Source organism: Megalobrama amblycephala, linkage group LG3 (genome assembly GCF_018812025.1).
Source record: "Megalobrama amblycephala isolate DHTTF-2021 linkage group LG3, ASM1881202v1, whole genome shotgun sequence".
Lineage (NCBI taxonomy): Eukaryota > Metazoa > Chordata > Actinopteri > Cypriniformes > Xenocyprididae > Megalobrama > Megalobrama amblycephala.
Window position 1 is genome coordinate 50,753,418 of NC_063046.1, and position 19,307 is coordinate 50,772,724.

Consider the following 19,307-nt stretch of genomic DNA (forward strand, 5'->3'; position numbering starts at 1 on the left):
ATTAACCTGCCTTAAAATTCCCAATGGGGGAGAAATGCATGTAAATCCAGCATTAGCGTCGGTCAAGCTCGCATCTGACTCCCAGGTGACTCGCGTCAACCTATAGGAATACGACGCCTATCACAACATCCATATATAAGCTCCTCAGTATTATCAGTAGCTATCGCATTTCTCAGGAGCTAATTGACCCTTTGCCGGGAGTTTGATTGACAAGCGATCTAACCAATCATAATGCCTAATCTGCCATTTTGTCCGACAAAGCAGTCAGGAGTTAGAAGATTAACCTCGGTGGACTTGAACTTGAAAAATGCTGTGTATTTACATCTTTCCGCATTTTAAACAGCATTCCTTCTCTTGTTCATTCATGTTTATTTGATGCTAAAAATTAACTAGTAGGAAGAGATGATCGGTTCATGAGCCGCTTGAGCTGAGGCACTACAGCAATCTGTCACGACACATTAAAGAGCCAAACGGTTTTATTGTTCGAATTTCTTACAAAAAATTACACAATTTGAAAGCTGGGACTTTGTTTAATATCATAAGTAACCTGCTCTGTCTTGTCTGTCGACATGTTGTCAGTGTCCTCTTTGCTCCGCGATGTATTTTACACTGCGTGTGGTGTGACAGCCCCATGGCTTGTCGGACAAAGCAACAGTAACTAAGGGGGGCGGTCCTTTGCGAAGTGTCAATTACCCTGCTCCATCCCCAGCTCCTCCTCTCGTCAGTCAGGATTTGGCCTTATGATTCCCCTGAATCAGACTAATTCTTGAAATATGTGTACATTAAATTAGTGACATTACTGATATCTGCATATGTTGGTTCTGTTCTGTTTACCCTGATGGGGGGTTTTGCTGCTCTCCATTATCCATGCTAGGCTGCATGGATGCGCAGGGAGTTCTTGCCCAGAACAGAACCATACCGCCAATACAAACTCTATGCTATTATCAATCATATTTGATGATAGTGGTCCTGACAGAACTTCTAGGTTGTGAAGTGACATCAAACGTGGCCGTCATACCGTCTCACCTTCTCTCGAACTTTCAGTGGTCTTGAGATTTCCAGGTATTCATTCCAAGGATCAACACACATTAGTAAAAGGATGTATTTTCATTTTTCTTTGTCTACAGGTAAACATTTGGCGGCCATGGTACATTATATATAAGTAGCCTAAAAAAACGCAATCCACGGCTCTGTAATTTTTCCTGCGACTGCATTTTCAAAATAGCCCAATTGTGTGTAAAAAAACAAGACCCTGGCAACACTGAGTGAGAGAGAGTTTACTTCAAAAGTTGCATTCATTTTCTTTGTCACCAAAGCATTCTATTTGCCATCAATGCCAGCACCAATACATCAAAGACAGCCTCTTCAATACTTTTTCAGATTTTTCATATTAGTCTCTGAGTTATCTTTTCCTCTCCTCAATTCAAAGAAAGGCCTGAATCTGCCTTAAGAGAACTGTTTACAATGGCTTCCCTTCCTACCTTGACACTTTTATCCAAAACCTCCTTTCCTTTCCTTTCCTTTCCTTTCCTTTCCTTTCCTTTCCTTTCCTTTCCTTTCCTTTCCTTTCCTTTCCTTTCCTTTCCTTTCCTTTCCTTTCCTTTCCTTTCCTTTCCTTTCCAAACAGTTGTGTCCTACCTTCATGTCTATCAATACTTTCTCTCTGTGCCTCTCTCTTTCAGTGTATATCCCTGCAGCAGCATTATATAAACAGAATGAGTTCGTTAGCAGTTAGCTTGTAGCTGTGCAGGAACAGCAGGTTCTGATGAAGGAGGACAGATCTTGTAGAAGAGAGAGATGCTCACAGAGAGCATTTAACATTATGCTACCCATCCTGATATTTCACCATCCCTGCTGAAAAACAGCTTGGGAAATAGCTAATTTTGAACAATAGCAAAATAAATTCAGTGCCGGTGTATGGTGTAGGGCTGGTCTAGATGGTGTGCCAGCATAGGCATTCTGTTCACCAGGAAATCCTAGCTTGTGAAGCTGGTCAACAATGGTAAATTTAGGTGAAAAAGGCTTGAACTGTTCAACTAATTACTTATTTGATCATTTTGCATATGGTTATTTATTAATGCAGCAGACAGATTTATTCATTAAAGTGTTTTAAAATTCAGTGACATCACAGCCTCACAACTGAAGCAAGCCTGATTGAAGACGACATTCTAGACAGCACTGTAAAAAAAATATCATTATTTTAATGGTAAAAGACTGTAAAAATGTGACAGTAAAAACCTGTTAATTGGTTAACAGTAAGTTTTCTTACTATATACATATTGAAAGTGAAAAAGAACAAGTAAAGTGAACCTAAAGTTAACCTACAGTGCAAGACTGGAAATTGACATTCCCAATTCCCTGTGTGGCACTTCACGTCTGATGTATTTATGTTGAAATAAATATGTTTATTATTAGTTTTATCTAATCATTTATGTACATGAGGGTTTTATGTTACAGCTAATGTTGTTAAATTAATGTTTATTGCATTACTTTAGTGTCATGTATGTTACAAAGATGGTGTTTAGTATTTGTGAGAATGACACTGTGCACCTTTTATATATTAGTATTTACCTTCTCAGTTTGTGGAAAAACTGCTGGTGATGATCTTTGATTCGTCATGTGACTTTCTCATCGCCACCTGTCTTTGTTGGTTGTCATTGTATTACAAAGGTACAAAACAGATATTAGTATAGGTTGGTATATTAACATTATATCAGTTGTGAAATATATTTTTTTTTACTGTAAATTTAAAGTAAATCTGTAAAATCTCAAATGTTTACGGTAAATTTCTGGCAACCACAGCTGGCAGGTTTTGTTTACTGTAAATTTCACTGAATATTTTTTACAGTGAGCAATGAATACTATACTGAGTTTTAGAGCTGCATGATTAATCGTTAAAAGATCGCAATCTCGATTCAAACACCCACACAATCTTATTCCTAAATGACAGAGATTCGGGAACATTCAGATATGCGTCGGCGCTGCTGCTGACCCAGAGGTCTTTTCAACCACACTGTATCATTATTTCTGTCTTACAATAATTCAAATCATCACAGAAGTACTGGTATAAAAGTTTATAGTTCGTATATAAACACTGATGTCAATGGAATGTCACGGTACTCTGAGACTTGAAAGTAAGATCCAATTGCAGCTTTTATTTAGGGATAACCAAAGAGTAGCACAATGCCAGGCAAAGGGTCAAAATCCATGAAAAACAGTCCACAAGAAACAAGAAACAAGAAACAAGAAACAAGAAAACAAGAAAACAAGAAAACAAGAAAACAAACCAGAAAAAGTGCTCAGACGTGCAGGTAACATTACACAAAACCTTGATGAGGCTGACAAAAACAAACCAGGTATAAATAGAAACTAATGACATAAGTGAAGACAGCTGTGTGCAATGATCAGTGATGAGTCCGGAACAAAGGGTTATGGGAGATGGAGTCCTAAGAGTGATACAATAGTCCGGGGTGGAGTGCCCTCTAGTGGCTAACCAGGGCACTCCCAACTGGTGATCATGACATGGAAGCGATCAAAATAGAGCAAATAACCTTTTGAATAACGATTGTATCAATTGCATCATTACACCACTGGGTGGAGAAAAGTGACTGTTAAAAATATATTTGTCATTGAATTATTCATTCAAGAGATTCTTTCAGAAAACGTTGATTCTTCCAGTAATGAAACAAGTATTTATGAGTGAGTGAATAATTTAATAATACATTCAAATCTATTTTTTTATTTAATTCATTCAAGTTAATTAAACATTTTTTAAATAGATAGAAATTAACATGTTTTATATTACAAGTTATTAAATTTAGTTGTCTTCAGAATCGTGGGAGAATCGTGATCTCTATTTGAAAAAAAAAAAGAAAAAAAAAAAATCTAATTTGAAGTATCATGCAACTCTACTGAGTTTATAGGACTTTTATAAGAGTGGGTCAGGTTTTGCCTACATTGTCGGGACCAAATACCCTCACGAGGATAGTACAACCCAAAAACACTTGCACTGTGGCAACAAGTCAACTATCCCATTGAGGAAAAGTTTAATAAACATAAAACAATAGCATTTTAAAAATGCAGAAATATTTCTTTAGAAGGTTTAGCGGGTTGGAAAATATCATTAATCATTAAAAAAATCGATGCAAAGTCCTCACTATGACAGATATACAAACCTGCAGGTAAAACATAAAATGCAAGATGTCGACTGACAGATATAAGGATCATATTATACAGAATATCAAGCGTATTCCAGTGCTTAAGGATCAGAGTTTATATTCTGCTGATTCACTGCTCTGAGAAAGTGAACTCAGAAACAGAAGAACAGGAAATGAGGAGAATTATGAGAATGACCTCAAAAAGATTCGTACAGAACAGCAGACACAGACAGACATATACCAGAGGCAGACAAATTGGATGGTGGATGGAAAGATGATGGATGACTGAATAAATAGAGAAATGGACATGCATATGAAAGCATGGTTGGATGGATAATCAGATGCCTAGATGGATCGATGCAGGGAGTCTGAGTGAGCAGTGCTGAGAGGGTCACTGCTGGGTCAGATAAATAAGACTCTTCTGAAATATGAATTCACCTTGTGGAGTCAAAAAGTCTCAAATCTTACTGATTTAATAAAATAAAACTAAAATATTTAAACCTATTTGCTTCTTTGGATGGATGGGTGAATAGAAGGATAGATGTATAGATAGATAGATACGCCCTAGCATACACCTAGAACAACCTAGCAATGCCCTAGCAACCACAGAACACCCTAGCAATGTACTGGAAACTACCCACCACCCTAGCAACCACCAAAAACACACTAGCAATGCCCTGGCAACCACAAGAACGCCCTAGCAATGCCCTGGAAACTACCCACCACCCTAGCAACCACCAAAAACATACTAGCAATGCCCTAGCAACCACCCAGAACATCATAGCAACTGCATAACAAAGCACAATGCAATTTTCTCTGTCGTTCCACCAGCTTTCCTCTCTCTCTGTTTTTCTTCAGAGATTTCCCTTTCAGACGCTTGATGGATCACTGCTGTCAGATCGTCATCCGCCTCCATATTAGTGCATGTGAGTGTGCATGTGTGTTTGGGTGTAAGAAAGATACTGCGAACACCTTCCACATCTCTGCCTCTTCTCTTTACATCCTAATGACTTCATGACATTAAGTCACTTTGTCTAGTGCGCACACACAGTCAGAAAGAGAGAGAGAGAGTCATGTAAAATGGTGAAGATATGAGAGAGCTGATGTACAACTATGAGATGAGAACCAGGAAGATGAAAGCCATTTGTCAAAGAGTATGTGTGTGTATGCGCGTTTGATCATGTGCGTGTGTGTGTTGGAGATCATTTCCTATAAAAGCAGGAGACATCTGAGGATCATTGATTCTCTTTGTTGCACAGATAATAAATCTCCCAGTTCAATTCACAGTAAGATTTCATTAGATGATAGAAGTCTTTAATACCATAGATCAGATGATGTGAATGATATATATGGAGCTACACCTATCTACAACTCATCTGTTATATCCACACAAAAGCATAATACAGACTTAAACTCAATGTGACCTATACCACCTGTCTCAAGCTTCTTTCTGGCTTTCTCAGTCCTCCTCTCGTCCGTGCTAACATACACACACATACACAACACAGTCAGCGCACAAAGATAATACAAACTTTGCCTCAATAAACAGAATATCACACCTGACAACTACAAAATGCTGTTAGTCTCCCTCTCTGAGTGTTTGTATATCTGTATTTCATAAAAAACACTAGAGATGCCACTTTTTTGAGATATGAAGTACAGTTCTATTTCTATTTGCAATACCCCCTGTGTTTCTTGTAGCAGTCTTTTGGTGATTTTTTCCTCTCAGGCTGCTGAATCTACAGTGTTATTGGAAAATATCTGATTGAATTGAATCTGAATTGAATGTGCTGAGATAGCGACTGGGTAGTGTGACTGCTGTAGATTAGCGGTGAGGTTTTGCTGGTTAGTGTGATGTCATTTCCTGCGGCTCCAGAGTGATTAGTCACTTTCCACCTCAGATGACTGGCTAAAAAGGCACAAAAATGTGGACGCAGCTGTCCTTGAATGCTAATGGTTAGCTCTCTCCAGGTATTATAGACTTCCTTGTCTCAGAAATGCACTTCACTTCTCTATCGCTCATACCTTTTATGAGATTGCCTGCTCTAAATTCTGACTACTCTCGTTGACAATAAATTCTGTCCTAGTGGAAAACATTTCTATGGGCATCACCCTGCACTATACTCTTCCCATCACAACCCACTGCATATATATGTGCTGCTTTTCTGTCTGGCTATGAGAAAAGCCTCTTCAGCTGCTTTGAAGCCACAATAATAAAGTCAGTGAAATCACAAAATAAAATGCAACAAAATGCTACTAGATTTTTCCAAAATGAATCACTACTGAATCATTAAAATGTGGTTGTGATTGTCATTTATTACTAAAATGGGATTAACACTTAAACGTGGTTAGGGTATTTTATTTTTTTGCCACTGTCACCTCTGGCCTGTTTACTGGTGCTTTGTGAGGCACAATTCTTTGTAAATCTGATTTGGAAATACAGTGTGAGGATGTGGTGCTGGTCCTTCAAGAATCACTTTCAATCTGTCTCTCTATAAAGCCTATAAAAAAAATAAATAAATAAAAAAAAATCAGTCTCATGAGACCTAACCTGTCTCTGAGATCCTGACACCTTGCACTTCTGGAGACACCAGGTAGGTTGCAGTTATGGAAAATGGTGGCGCTGGAGACTAAAGGGTTCCTGATGGCTTCACACTTAATTCTTCACCTTAATTCTTAATTATTTTGCAGTTAATGTGTGTCTTTTCTTCTCCACCTGTTTTTGTTTGACACTGCTGACCCAATGAGCATTTTGCTGTACAATGTTCATGCCTCAACTTTGCAATTTCTAGTATTGCATTAGTATTGCATCCTTCTCATGGGCACTTTTCAGTCTGAGTTAAATCTCTTTTTTGGCTCTTTTTATCCGTCAAAAAAAAAAAAAACTACTTAATAATTCTGCACAAGTATATCACTTATAGATGATTACATACAAAATAATAGTAGTTATTAAGATTGATGTGGTTTGGAATTGGTAAAATGTGCTTGAAAAAAAAAAAAAAAAAAAAAAACATGATCAGAAAATCAACTTGCATAATAATTATGCACGCACTGTAGATGCATTATGAAATAAATTGAATTGCTAATAATAAATTTAGAACATTTTAAAATTTAATTAACAATATTAGGTAGGGACCAATGAATAAAGCAACACAAAAATAATAAAATAAAATAAATCTAAAATAAAACATACTGTCAGACAACATGTTTACACCCTTTGACTACAATAATAATAATAATTAAAAAAAGGTCAAGTAAAGCTTAAAAAATATGAGGACATTTCAAAAGAGTTGATTTGATGACAGCTCTCTGTGCACTGCTCACAGTGTCATGCTGCCCCAGAAAAAAGCCTTCCTGGAAAAAGAACAAGAAAAAATCTTGCTCTTAACTTGAGTACCGAGAAAAGAGTAAAACTAAGCCAGGATGCTAATGATTCTTATTCAGTCAATGTTGCTTCAATTAATCTTTCTGCCACTGTGTGTGTTTGTGTGTGTGTGTGTGTGATGGCTCTCTTCAGAGTCTTGTGCAGTACAGAATGTAATTGATGTGATAATCGTTAGTAAATGGTCATCTGCTTTGTGGCCGTAGAATTTGTAGAGACACTGACTAAAGCAGCAAAGCTCTGTGTGTGATTTAATATGAGGCAGCGAGGGATACATGGGGGAAGGAGGAGTGCGTTGAGGACAGAAAGTGTTGGCGAAAGAGGGCTGAGGGAGTTGCTAAGTGCAGAGAGGTGTTCAGAGTGAGACAAATATACACACACACACACACACACACACACACACTGGACAGAGTTATTACGTGCTAAAGCCAGGCACTCGCAGTAGTTTTTCATTCAGCCTGAATCATGAATAACATTACGGATTACAAAAGGATTACCAGAATTTATATTCTATTCTAATCTAATCTACGGCCTACCAACACACACATGCCTAGTTGCTCTAGAAGATAAAATTAGACCAAGACAAGCACAGGCATGTCCTGAACCTAGGAATGAATATGAGTAGAGGACAAGGAGGGTGGAGGAAGGAGGAAGAGGCCTGATAATATTGAGGAAGGCCTGCTATCTATCCTGGGTGGCCGGATCGATGGAGGAGAGAGACAAGATCTATTTCGGCTGGTCTGTTCTCAGGTGGCTAAAGATGGTAAGAGAGGGAGAAGGAGAGAGAGAGGAGGGATATTTTAACTAATGTTGCATCACTTCTCAAGTTACCTCAAGGGCAGATGGGAAGAGTGGACACAAGTGATAAGCAGAACCCTGGGTAATAGAGGGAAACTGAAAAAGAGGGGCATGGAGAAGAAACAGGGAGAGAGGAAGGTCAAAGGAGGGCGGAGGAAGACCGCACACAGTAAAAGTGAAAAGGAAGAGAAAGAGACAGATGAAGCGGATACTTTTGCATAGCACTATTGAGTTTTTTTCCGCTCGATCTGCCACAGACTTCTGGGAATGCAAAGTTACAAGACATTAAAAGTCACGTTGGAAATTGCACTCAGTTGCACTTTTCTCTCCCTCCAGCACGTAGCGAATGCATTCTTATGGTGTATTATGGTGTAAAACTCCAGTTATTAATCAGAACATCAACACTCACCATATGCCTTCACTGAATTCCATCACTTAAAGGGATAGTTCACCCAAAAATGAAAATTCTGACATCATTTACTTACTATGTTTTAAAATTGTATGGCTTTTTTTTTTCAGTGAAATAAATCAATCAATCAATCCTAGCTTTTCTTTATGTTCAGCAAAAGAAAAGAAGTCATACACATCTAGAAAGACACTAAGGTGAGAATGATGGCATCCGTTTATTTATAAAAAAAAAAACAACAACTACCATGACAACCATAATTTCTGCCATAGCTAGTTATAATTACTATCACAAAACCATACTGCTAAGAAGAATCTTAATGCTCTCTGTAAGAATCTTTCAGAGAGTAGTTTGTACAATCAATACAGAAATCAATTTAATCCTAAGGTTTAATCAGGCACTTCTTCTATGTGAACATTATAAATGTTCAAGATGGACTTTCAAGTGCAAAGTCACTGAAGACTCATCTAATTTTGTTATATAATCCCAAAATTAGAATCTGCCACTACATAATGAGAAATGTGCTGAAAACAAGCTTAATTGAGTAAAGTCTGATTGTTCCCTGCTTATATTTTTCTGCATTTTTCAGTGTAATGACTTTGCAAAAATTATTATCGTGTCATTTTGAAATTTGCATAATTACTGCACTGTACTGTTAATAATACCGAAGGGGTGAAGCACAAGCTCCGCTAATGATGTGCATTCATGGGAAGTACTGCATGGACACAAACGGCTGGGAATGGTTATTTAAAGATCACCATTACAGATGTGAGTCTGCCATGAGCTGTGCTGGGGATGTTACTTTGAAGATGCAGCTTGCCACGCTAATTAAACAACAGTCAATCTACTTTTCTTAGAAAAATCTACTAAAATCTAATAACAAGAAGTAGCTAACTACATTGAAGCTCTAAGAGGGTAATGTCTATAAAAATATAAAACCCTTTGATATATTTACAGTCAAATATATATCTCAAGAGTACAATTGAATTTATATAAGTATTCAACAAAACATTCCTCTATAAAATGCAGTGCTGCGGCCCAAATCAGTAAATCTTTATTTTCTGTTAATTTACTTGAACCGATCGAATAAACCAATTTACTACATTTCCAATGCTATGTAAGAGAGGAGAAGACCATGTAGGACAAACATAAGAACCGTTGTAGGGCATGTGTCTCGCGTGCAACTGCACAGGGTCTCGTGCAAGTGAATCAGACTTTTTAATGATACACATGAGAAACAGGCCTGTTTCAAACAAAACCATCTCATTACAATAAATCAGTGTTTCAAACAACACACACAGAGAAAGAAGGGACAGTTTAGGAGCAGATGTTAGATTATTCACTCAGCTTGCTTGACAGTAAAGTTGCTTGCGAAATACAACGTGACTTTTAAACCAGCTACTGTATTTAGCATTTGGTTGTGCTACAGTGCAAAAGTAACTTGGCGGAAAAGCTATACATTTTTTTAACTGCCACACAAATGATACATGTATTTAAGTAGGTTCAGTTGCGTAACTTTGTTTTAAAAAGTGGGTGGGACAGGAATGTGTATGTGTGTGTGTGTGTGGGGGGGGGGGTATTGTAATTGTATTATTATAATAATAATAATATGATATTAAAATTAATATGATAGTTTCTTCCTTACATCTGCTATAATACAATATGTCTCGAGAGTATGTAGTTAATAAATACGTGGATCCGCTGTAAAAAATAGATTGTCCTGATGGACTGGAGGCAACATTTTCGTTTAGCATGCAAGAGATTCTGGGTTCGAATCCAACCAACCATGTATGATTTTTTTTTTCTCTCATTAAAACCAAATTCACAAAACTGTTCGTCAGTGATTGTATATCAAAAGCAGGGACACGTTTATTTGTATTTTGTTTTGTGATTCAACGTTAACGAATAGAGAGTCTCTGCAACAGTTAAGCGATAGATTGAAGCGCTTGTCCGTGTGAACACTGCGCAGTGTGCACGAGCGCCAAGAGAACACTGTTGCGCCTCTGATAACAGCGACAACTAGCACTCAACATGATTTCAAAAACAACACATCCCAGCGCCAGATCGCCTATTATTAACTCAAATTGATAATCAACTAGAGGTGTTTCTTTTGTATTAGATATCCGCGAGATGTTTCAAAAAGTGGTGGGGACAATATCGACCCTTTCAAAAAGTGGTGGGGACATGTCCCACCCGTCCCACCCGCAAATTACGCCTATGAGTAGGTTACTTCTCAACACTGGCCATGAGGAAGGCTGAAATTTTGCTTGGGTCCACATTCTCACTCTACAGAGATGGGGCATTTCGTGCTGATTCTGATAGCTGTTTCCCATGCTTGTACCTGCATGATTACATGCACTTAGTGTTAAGTGACACTGTTAAAGAGCATTTGCTGAATGCGCTAATGCAGGACAGAAATGTGATTTACACTCTGAAAGAACTTAATACCTCTTCGGATTGATCTTTGCGTGGAAACCCATATTTTATGATGACAACTCAATGCAAGGGACAAACTGGTGCAAGAATTCAAATTACAGATATTATGGATTTTTTTGGTCTCAAACCGGTCATTAGCAATTTTTTTTATGTCATGTGAAGATTCTTTCATTCTTTTTGTCCTTCTCTCTCTCCCTCTTTCCTTGTGTTCATCTCCTGTCCAAGTACTGCACAAAGTACACTGCACAAAGTGACAACATTTGCATTATGACTTTATTTGTATTGACTGCTATACTATAGTTGACCTCATAATTTGGTTTGTAGCTTCCATGTCATTAGGACTGAAACCATCTTTAGCAGAGTTTGTCCATAGGTGCTGATCAATTCAGTCTTAATGTCTATATAGCTCTAATTTTTAGGGAAATGACTAGTGTATTTCATTTCTCTTGAAGTGTAGCAAATGGCTCTTCTGCCAAAGAAAATGGCTATAAGCTAAGGTGGGAGTGTGAAGTTACAGGCTTCTGCTTCCAAAATGCACTAAAAAAATGTTATATGGCCTTTCTGAGCTTCTCAGAAGTTTGTGGATAGTAGAGTTTCCACCAATAGTGTTTGTGTAAGGATGTTGTTATGGCATTGGTTAATGCTGTCATTTTATATGCAGTTATGCTTAGGGTGCCCAAGCGTAGAAATTCCTGTGGAGAGCAACTGCATGAGCTCATTCAGAGCTAAAGAAACCACACACATCAGCACTAACAAAGCTGACACTTAAAACACAATGACTGATGTCTTTCTCTTTCTTCTTTTTCTAGGTCTGTGGATCACTCCCCTATCTACCATGCAAGACTCCCCACCCCTTCAGCCATTCAGAAAACAGCATCTGTCCCACATTTTATGCCATCCTCACAAGAACACACACTCCCCCTCATTCCCCTCTCATCCGCCCATCCATCTGAATCAAAATATCCTCAAGCCCTCTGAAGCATTTCGTCAATCCTCTCCTCCGCTGTGGCCAAAGTTCACCAGCAGATACTCACCCCCAGACACATCCTCACTGACACTGCCACTGCCATTACTGCACTGGTTGGCACTGTTCACTTGTGCCTGCTTGCTGCCTGCTCTTTTCGGTCAGATTCCAGGAGCCGTAGCCGGTGAGACGTGGGGCGTAGTCTCTGCGTGTCCCTTCCACTGCGTCTGCAGGAATCTCTCTGAATCTCTAAGTACACTTTGTGCTGACAAAGGCCTTCTTTTCGTCCCACCAAACATTGACCGTCGAACCGTTGAGCTTCGTCTCGCTGACAACTTCATTCGAGAAGTAGGAGGAACTGATTTTGCCAACATGACAGGACTGGTGGATTTGACACTATCCCGAAATACCATCAGTCTCATCCGGCCACTGGCATTTGCAGATCTGGAAAGTCTTCGGTCATTGCACTTAGACGGCAATCGACTGTCAGAGCTGGGCCCAAGAGACTTAGTAGGAATGCTAAACCTGCAGCATCTCATTCTCAACAACAACCAACTCATCAATATCTCCTCCGAGGCCTTTGATGACTTTTTACTCACTCTAGAGGACTTGGACTTATCCTATAACAATCTGCGCAAAGCTCCCTGGGATGCCATTCAGAGCATGGCCAGTCTGCACACATTAAACCTAGACCACAATCTCATTGACCAGATCGCTGAGGGGTCTTTCAGTGAGCTCTACAAACTAGCCCGATTGGACATGACCTCAAATCGCCTACAGACTTTACCACCTGATCCGTTGTTCGCTCGCTCCCAAACAGGGGTAATCAGTCCTACACCCTACAATGCTGTGATCAACTTGAATTTCGGAGGTAACCCATTACACTGCAACTGTGAACTGCTTTGGTTGAGGAGGCTAATCCGCAGTGATGATATGGAGACATGCGCTACACCCCTTCATTTAGCGGGACGTTACTTCTGGTCTATTCCTGAGGAGGAATTTGCCTGTGAGCCTCCGCTTATTACCCGTCATACACACAAACTCTGGGTTTTGGAGGGTCAAAGGGCAACACTCAAATGCCGTGCTATTGGTGATCCAGAGCCAGTGGTGCACTGGGTCTCACCAGATGACCGCATTATTGGCAATTCCAGTCGCACCACATCTTTCCGAAATGGCACTCTTGAGCTACTTGTGACTGTTGCTCGTGATGATGGTACGTACACTTGCATTGCTATCAATGCTGCAGGTGAGGCCACCTCGCTAGTTGACCTGAAGGTTATCCCTCTCCCTCATCGTGGAAATGGAACGGTACTGTTAACTCGTGACCCAGGATCTTCGGACATCACCAGAGGGAAAACCTCCAGTGGGCAAAGCCCTGGCCAGGACACTAATAGTGACCCCCAGGAGGGACTGGAGGAGGGTCAGGCAGAGGGTGAGGATGTGGCCAGTGAAGGGGCTGAGGAGCAGATGGTGAGAGTACAAGGAGTGACATCCACCTCAGCACAAGTGAGATGGGATAAGGGTCGTCTAATGGGAGCCAACCTGGTGTGGATGTATCAAATACAGTATAACTGCACTGCCGACGAGACACTAATTTACAGGTGAGTGAGACCACAACCATGGCAACCGTAACACCAAATTTCAGGATTAGGGTCAATTTCAGACAACCTATTCAGTTGATTTCAGTTGAGGAAGTGAAATATATGAAATTTAGACTTTGTAGAATCATTCAGAACTCAATTGAGAAGGCCTTTTAAATTTGTGAATTTAAAATGAAGATGTAGAATTTCACAGGATGCAGAATTGGAATTGGAATGTAAGGAAGTAGAATTTAAATAAATCAGAAATTGAAATAAATCTATAACTTTTTTACTAGAAAATCTAAGATTGTTAAGATAATCTCTAAATGTCAGCTTTGTTTGCAAGTTTTGGCAGACAAATAAATAAATAGACAGGCAGCTAAATAAACAAATAGATAGACAGATAGACAGACAGACAGACAGACAGATACTACATTGCAGCTAGATAGTACATCATTGCTCCAAAATATTTTTTTTTCCCATTGTGAACAGCATATCTGATCAGCTGAAGGGTGTGATAAGCAAAAGTTTTCACTGTACAAATGAACCCAAATAAAGCAAAATGTGTCCATTCAAGAATAAATTTACATGTCTTAGCAGACAATTCATTAACTTGCAAGAAGTTCTTGTTAGTAAAAAATAGCAGAAAATGTGGCTAAGTCAAGTGTAAGATTTCAAGATCATATGAACTCCAAGACTTCTACAACAACTGCAAAAACTGTGCTCTCTAATGATGTATCTGGTCACTGAGGTTGAGTCACCACAAATGAGTCGTGTCTCTGAGTTTATTGAGCCAATTTGTTTTATATATTAATCAGAGTAGCATATGTTGACTAAATCTGGGACTTAAAGGGGTCATGAACTGCGTTGTTTTATAATGTTTCCTGGGGCGCACTTATAATGTTAGTATGCTTTTTACACCCAAAATTGTCATAATTTAGAAATAGAAGGCATTTTTCTTACCCTGATATTAGTCCTCTTATTTGAACACTGTTTTAATGGGCGTGTCTGCTGTGAGACTTCAGTGTAAACGCCCACTGCTGTAATTGGCGAACATCTTTCCATTTGAAATTGCCAAGTATTACTCTCTCTTTTAGTGCATTTTTACTATATCAGCTCTCAAAGTTAACCAATCGTGAAAAGTGCTGCATTACATTTAAATCTATGGCATTATATTTAGATTGTGGCATGAAAGGTCAGAGATGAACACTGTAGCTGATCAAAGACATGATGAGCGCATGAAAGCAGTGATCTCATCATTGCAACTCAATTTCTTTACACTAACAAATGCTTTCATCGTCACTAACATTGCAAACGCATTGTAACTAAGAAATTTGTTGAATAAAACGGGAGTTTTAGCGTGGGTCCAGAACTCAGTCACTGATAAACTTGTGCTGTTTGATTGACAGCTTCAACGATTGCAAAGGGATCTTTCTTTGATCGCTTTCTTTATGTATTATAATCACCGTTTAAATAACAGATTATTTTCATCCTACTAAGAGAAACAACTCAAGTTGACCGTTAGTCACTGGTTTGATTTACTGACACATAAACAAAGAACATCTGACTGTTCATGAATCATCAGATCAGGCATTAGAATTAACACAGTTACTTACATTGTTGCATTACTGTCGAGTCCATATCATAAAAGTCTGTTTGCAAAGCCTGCACCGAAATGCGACTGATTTACCAAAGAATCCACAGGAAATGTACCGAATAAAAATAAATAAAGCTCAACTGAGACATTTACATTGTTGAAAATAAATGACATATTCCTAGCATAAGGAACCTTTGAAAGGTAATGTTATTTTTGTCCTGTTGTATCGCTATTCTCTCCTCGTTATCTCACTAACACGCCAGTGGGTGGGGTTAATGTTGCAATGATGAAGTAGTTACTTATGTCTTCCACAGAGGCAGCGTTTCATCTATTTATAGATAGGCACATTACAGGATCAGTCGTTCAATAGATCTGGTGTCAATAAAAGCTGAAAACAAGTTTTCAGTTCTGAAACTTACAGGATATTCTTATTGTACGATGACCTCTTATATATCAAAAGCTCAAGGAAAAGTTTATTTCTCAATTCATGACCCCTTTAAAGAACACTTCTCTGAAATTCAAGTGATGGATTGGAATTTCAGCAGGGCTCAAACAACAGGCTTTTAAATATGATCTACTGTCACATTACAGGCTAATTGTTCAGAAATCCATTTATGTGCATTCAGAGCCAGCTTATATAACCCATTTAATATGACATTTAGTGGCATTGCAATAATGAATATGCAATGCTCTGATTCTTGTCAGCTTGAATCGTGATAATAATGAGCTCCATGTTGAACCTGAGGCAAAGGCAGTCCTACTGCTTTCTCATGTTATCAGTGTCTGCAGCTCTAGTAGCAGCTTCAGCCTAGTTGCTGTCAGACATTTTCGGAGCATGTTCAATACATCTTGCACATCTCTGAGACATTATCTATGGCAAGTGACATACGCCCTCTTGCCGTCTGTCCTTCATTAAGGGGCCAAGAGAGAGTGAATGTGTGGTGTGGGAGAATTACAAGCTACTGACACTACAGACATTGAATCTGACAGGGGGGCTGGTAGAGAGAGAGAGACAGAGAGAGCGAATGAGAAATAAAGAAGAGGGGTGGTACAGAGATAGAGATAGAGAGTTTGACAGAGGGCTCAAGGGATAGAATAATGAAGTCTTTAAATGAGCTTAAACTGCAGTGCCAATAAGTATGTCACAACCTATCTTGCTGACGGCCACCACAACAACAGGAAGAGGAGCAGAGAGTGAAAAATCGAGAATGAGAGAGATTACTGGTAAGGGGAAAGCTTTTATCTTGGCTTTGGTTTAGTGTCTGGATGTGTAGCTTTGTCAGGAACAAGAAACAGCAGAAAATGTGCCTCGGTGGATACACAGAGAATATCCGAAAAGAAAGAGGTAGATACTGTAGAGGGAAGCCATAGAGAGAAAGACTGACATTAACTGGGTAAGGATGGGAGGAATGAGTGTGACAAGAAAAAGGCAGGGTTGAGTTTAGAGAATAAAAGCAGTCTGTTTATGACCAATAAGTTAGTGGAGACAAAAGATGAAAGTCTTTTCTGTCTCCTTCTCTTTCGTTCAGGCTCCAGCCCTCCCCCCTCTCCCTCGCTCCTTTTCTCTCTATTATTAGAGTGTTCTAATAATTGCCTGTTTCTGTGTCACCAGTTTCACAAAACATTTCCCTGTCAGTTTTTATTGCGGAATGGATGTGTATGAGTGTGTGTTGATGAATGACAAGACAAAATCTGAATTTGTGCCGTTCCATCTCACAAAATCACACACTCAAATTAAAGGCACTAGAAGAAAAGGTCAAACTCACTCTTCTGAAACATTACAAGTGCTGACAATCCAAAAGAAAATTTCATTGCTCAATGGTTGCTTTATTATAGCTCAGGAGACCTAATGGAGTTCCCAGACTTGTTTCATTTCATGTATCAACTGAGGAGAAATAAATTGTTGACATATGGTACAGTAAGATTATAGAGCTATAAAATTCAAGGAATACAAAACTGGTCATCCTCATGTTGCTCCAATCCCTTCACCCATGGTAAACAAAAGGTTTCGCTTTGAATTTATGCTGGCCACTCTTTTCCATTTAATGAAAGCTAATTCCAAAAAAGCTGTTGTTCAGTGAAAACTTTGGCATCCATCCTAGCACTCATGTCTGATACATCAAAAAATTCTTTTTAGTCAGATCTTTTTAGTGAATCAGTTAATAAACTTCACTAATTCAATCTGACTGATTTATTCATAAGTTCACACTGAGTCAAAGATTGGGTCGCAACAGGTACCAGAATATAAGAGAATAACATGAATTTTTGAATGATGACATATTCAACCATTCAAAAGCTTGGGGTCAGTAATATTTTTTATGTTTTTGAAAAAAGTCTCTCATGCTCATCAAGGCTGCTTTTATTGTGTGTTTTTTTTTTTTCAGGAGTCTTTGATGAATAAGAACAGCATTTATTTGAAATAGAAATATTTTTTTACCTTCACTTTTGATCAGTTTAATGTGTCCTTGCTGAATAAAAGTATTAATGCCTGTTCCTCACAAAACCTCAGAAGACGTCATATACTGTAGGTCTATTTTATGATAGTTTTACATTTTGTTTGTCATTTTTGGACCTTGACAGTCCCAGTCCTCATTCACTTTCATAATATGGAACAGAGTGGCCAAGAAAGAATGCAAAAATTCACCTTCTGTGTTCTAAAGAAAAAAGAAGGTCAAACAGGTTACAACATGAAGAAATTCAGAATTTTACTTGAACAATCCTTTTAACGTGGATAGCATAGCTCAGATAATTTGGTCTTGGGGGAATTCAATGAGAAATGTTCATACTGAAATCTCTGCCTTTTGATGTCTTTTCAAATTCAGCATTCAGTTTGAGGCAAGTATTAGGCTTTACAACATTTATGTTTCTAAAAAAGAACCAAAGAAAAAACAAAAACAAAAAGAAAAAATATAAACATTACACAAGCCTATGCTGATCTGTCAATATGTGGATGTACTGTAGCTCTCAATGCAGTTAGCAATGATTTACCACCCAGACAGACACCTGTCATTTTCCTGCCAGGTATACTTGTCTTTCTATGTCATTTTTCCTTTGGACACCTAATTACTCATCATAGCACTTTTTTCTTGTTTTTGCATTTGTGGATCCGGTTTCACAAACAGTGAAAAACTTAACTGACATGCATGTCAAATTAATGTAACAAATGCTATCATTATCGCTTTATCTGTCATTCACACTTAGTGCACCTACTCATGTGGATAAAAAAAGGAATCCACCTACATTCACACTATATCTAGTTCGCCTACATGTTTTCCGTGTTAATGCCTGTTTTAGCTTTATGTCCTGATTGAAATATGCTTACCTCCCAGCGCATGGTCAGTAACTTCTAAAATATGTCAGTTCCAGTGTACTGCCTTGGATACAGCTACTGAGACGTTGTTTCATGTTTATTTTAATAGTATATCGCTTCCTGTGCCTGGAAACAACACAACAAGGGCACACAGAGCTACACAGAGTCTGGAAATACAAAGCTATAAGAGGGCAGACAGAATGACCTTGAGCTGTAACTCATAATTTACAGCACAGCCGGGCTTAATAGATTCCGACCCCAATGACAGAGCAGATCAGGCAGACATCAGACATTGTGCGTGTGTGTTTGCACGCTCAAGAGAGAGAGAAAGAGAGGGAATGAGTCTTTTTTTAACCTTATTGATTAAATAAATGATGCCTGCACAATTATATTGGAAAACAAATGTTAGATTCCTCAGCCTTAAAATATGAACAAACCTGAAGCTATAGTGAGTATTTTTCAACATTAAATACTTCTATCATATATCCAAGAGAGAGAGAGAGAGAGAGAGAGACTACTATAAATATACTATAAAGTCAGTTTGAGGCAGGACTACCTGCTTTACCAAACAAAACCTGTTTGTAAATCATTTTATAAAATGATTTAAAAAAAAATCATTTGTAAAGTTATATTATAATTCAGCTGCCAGTGAAAGCAGCTTTAACACTGAGGACATA

The 19,307-nt window shown here is 38.5% G+C and overlaps 2 protein-coding genes across 5 annotated transcripts in view; one reads left to right on the plus strand and one right to left on the minus strand.

Moving 5' to 3' along the window:
• Positions 1-19,307, minus strand: part of pcxb (pyruvate carboxylase b) — a 256,057-nt gene that overhangs the window by 76,162 nt on the left and 160,588 nt on the right. The window lies entirely within an intron of this gene.
• The window catches only part of LOC125265631 (leucine-rich repeat and fibronectin type-III domain-containing protein 4), a 29,272-nt gene that overhangs the window by 6,399 nt on the left and 3,566 nt on the right, over positions 1-19,307 (plus strand). For both annotated transcript variants that reach the window (XM_048185989.1, XM_048185988.1), the window contains one exon: positions 11,989-13,744. In XM_048185989.1, the coding sequence (XP_048041946.1) occupies positions 12,015-13,744 (1,730 nt within the window). In that variant the 5' untranslated portion in view covers positions 11,989-12,014. The remainder of the gene's footprint in view (positions 1-11,988; positions 13,745-19,307) is intronic.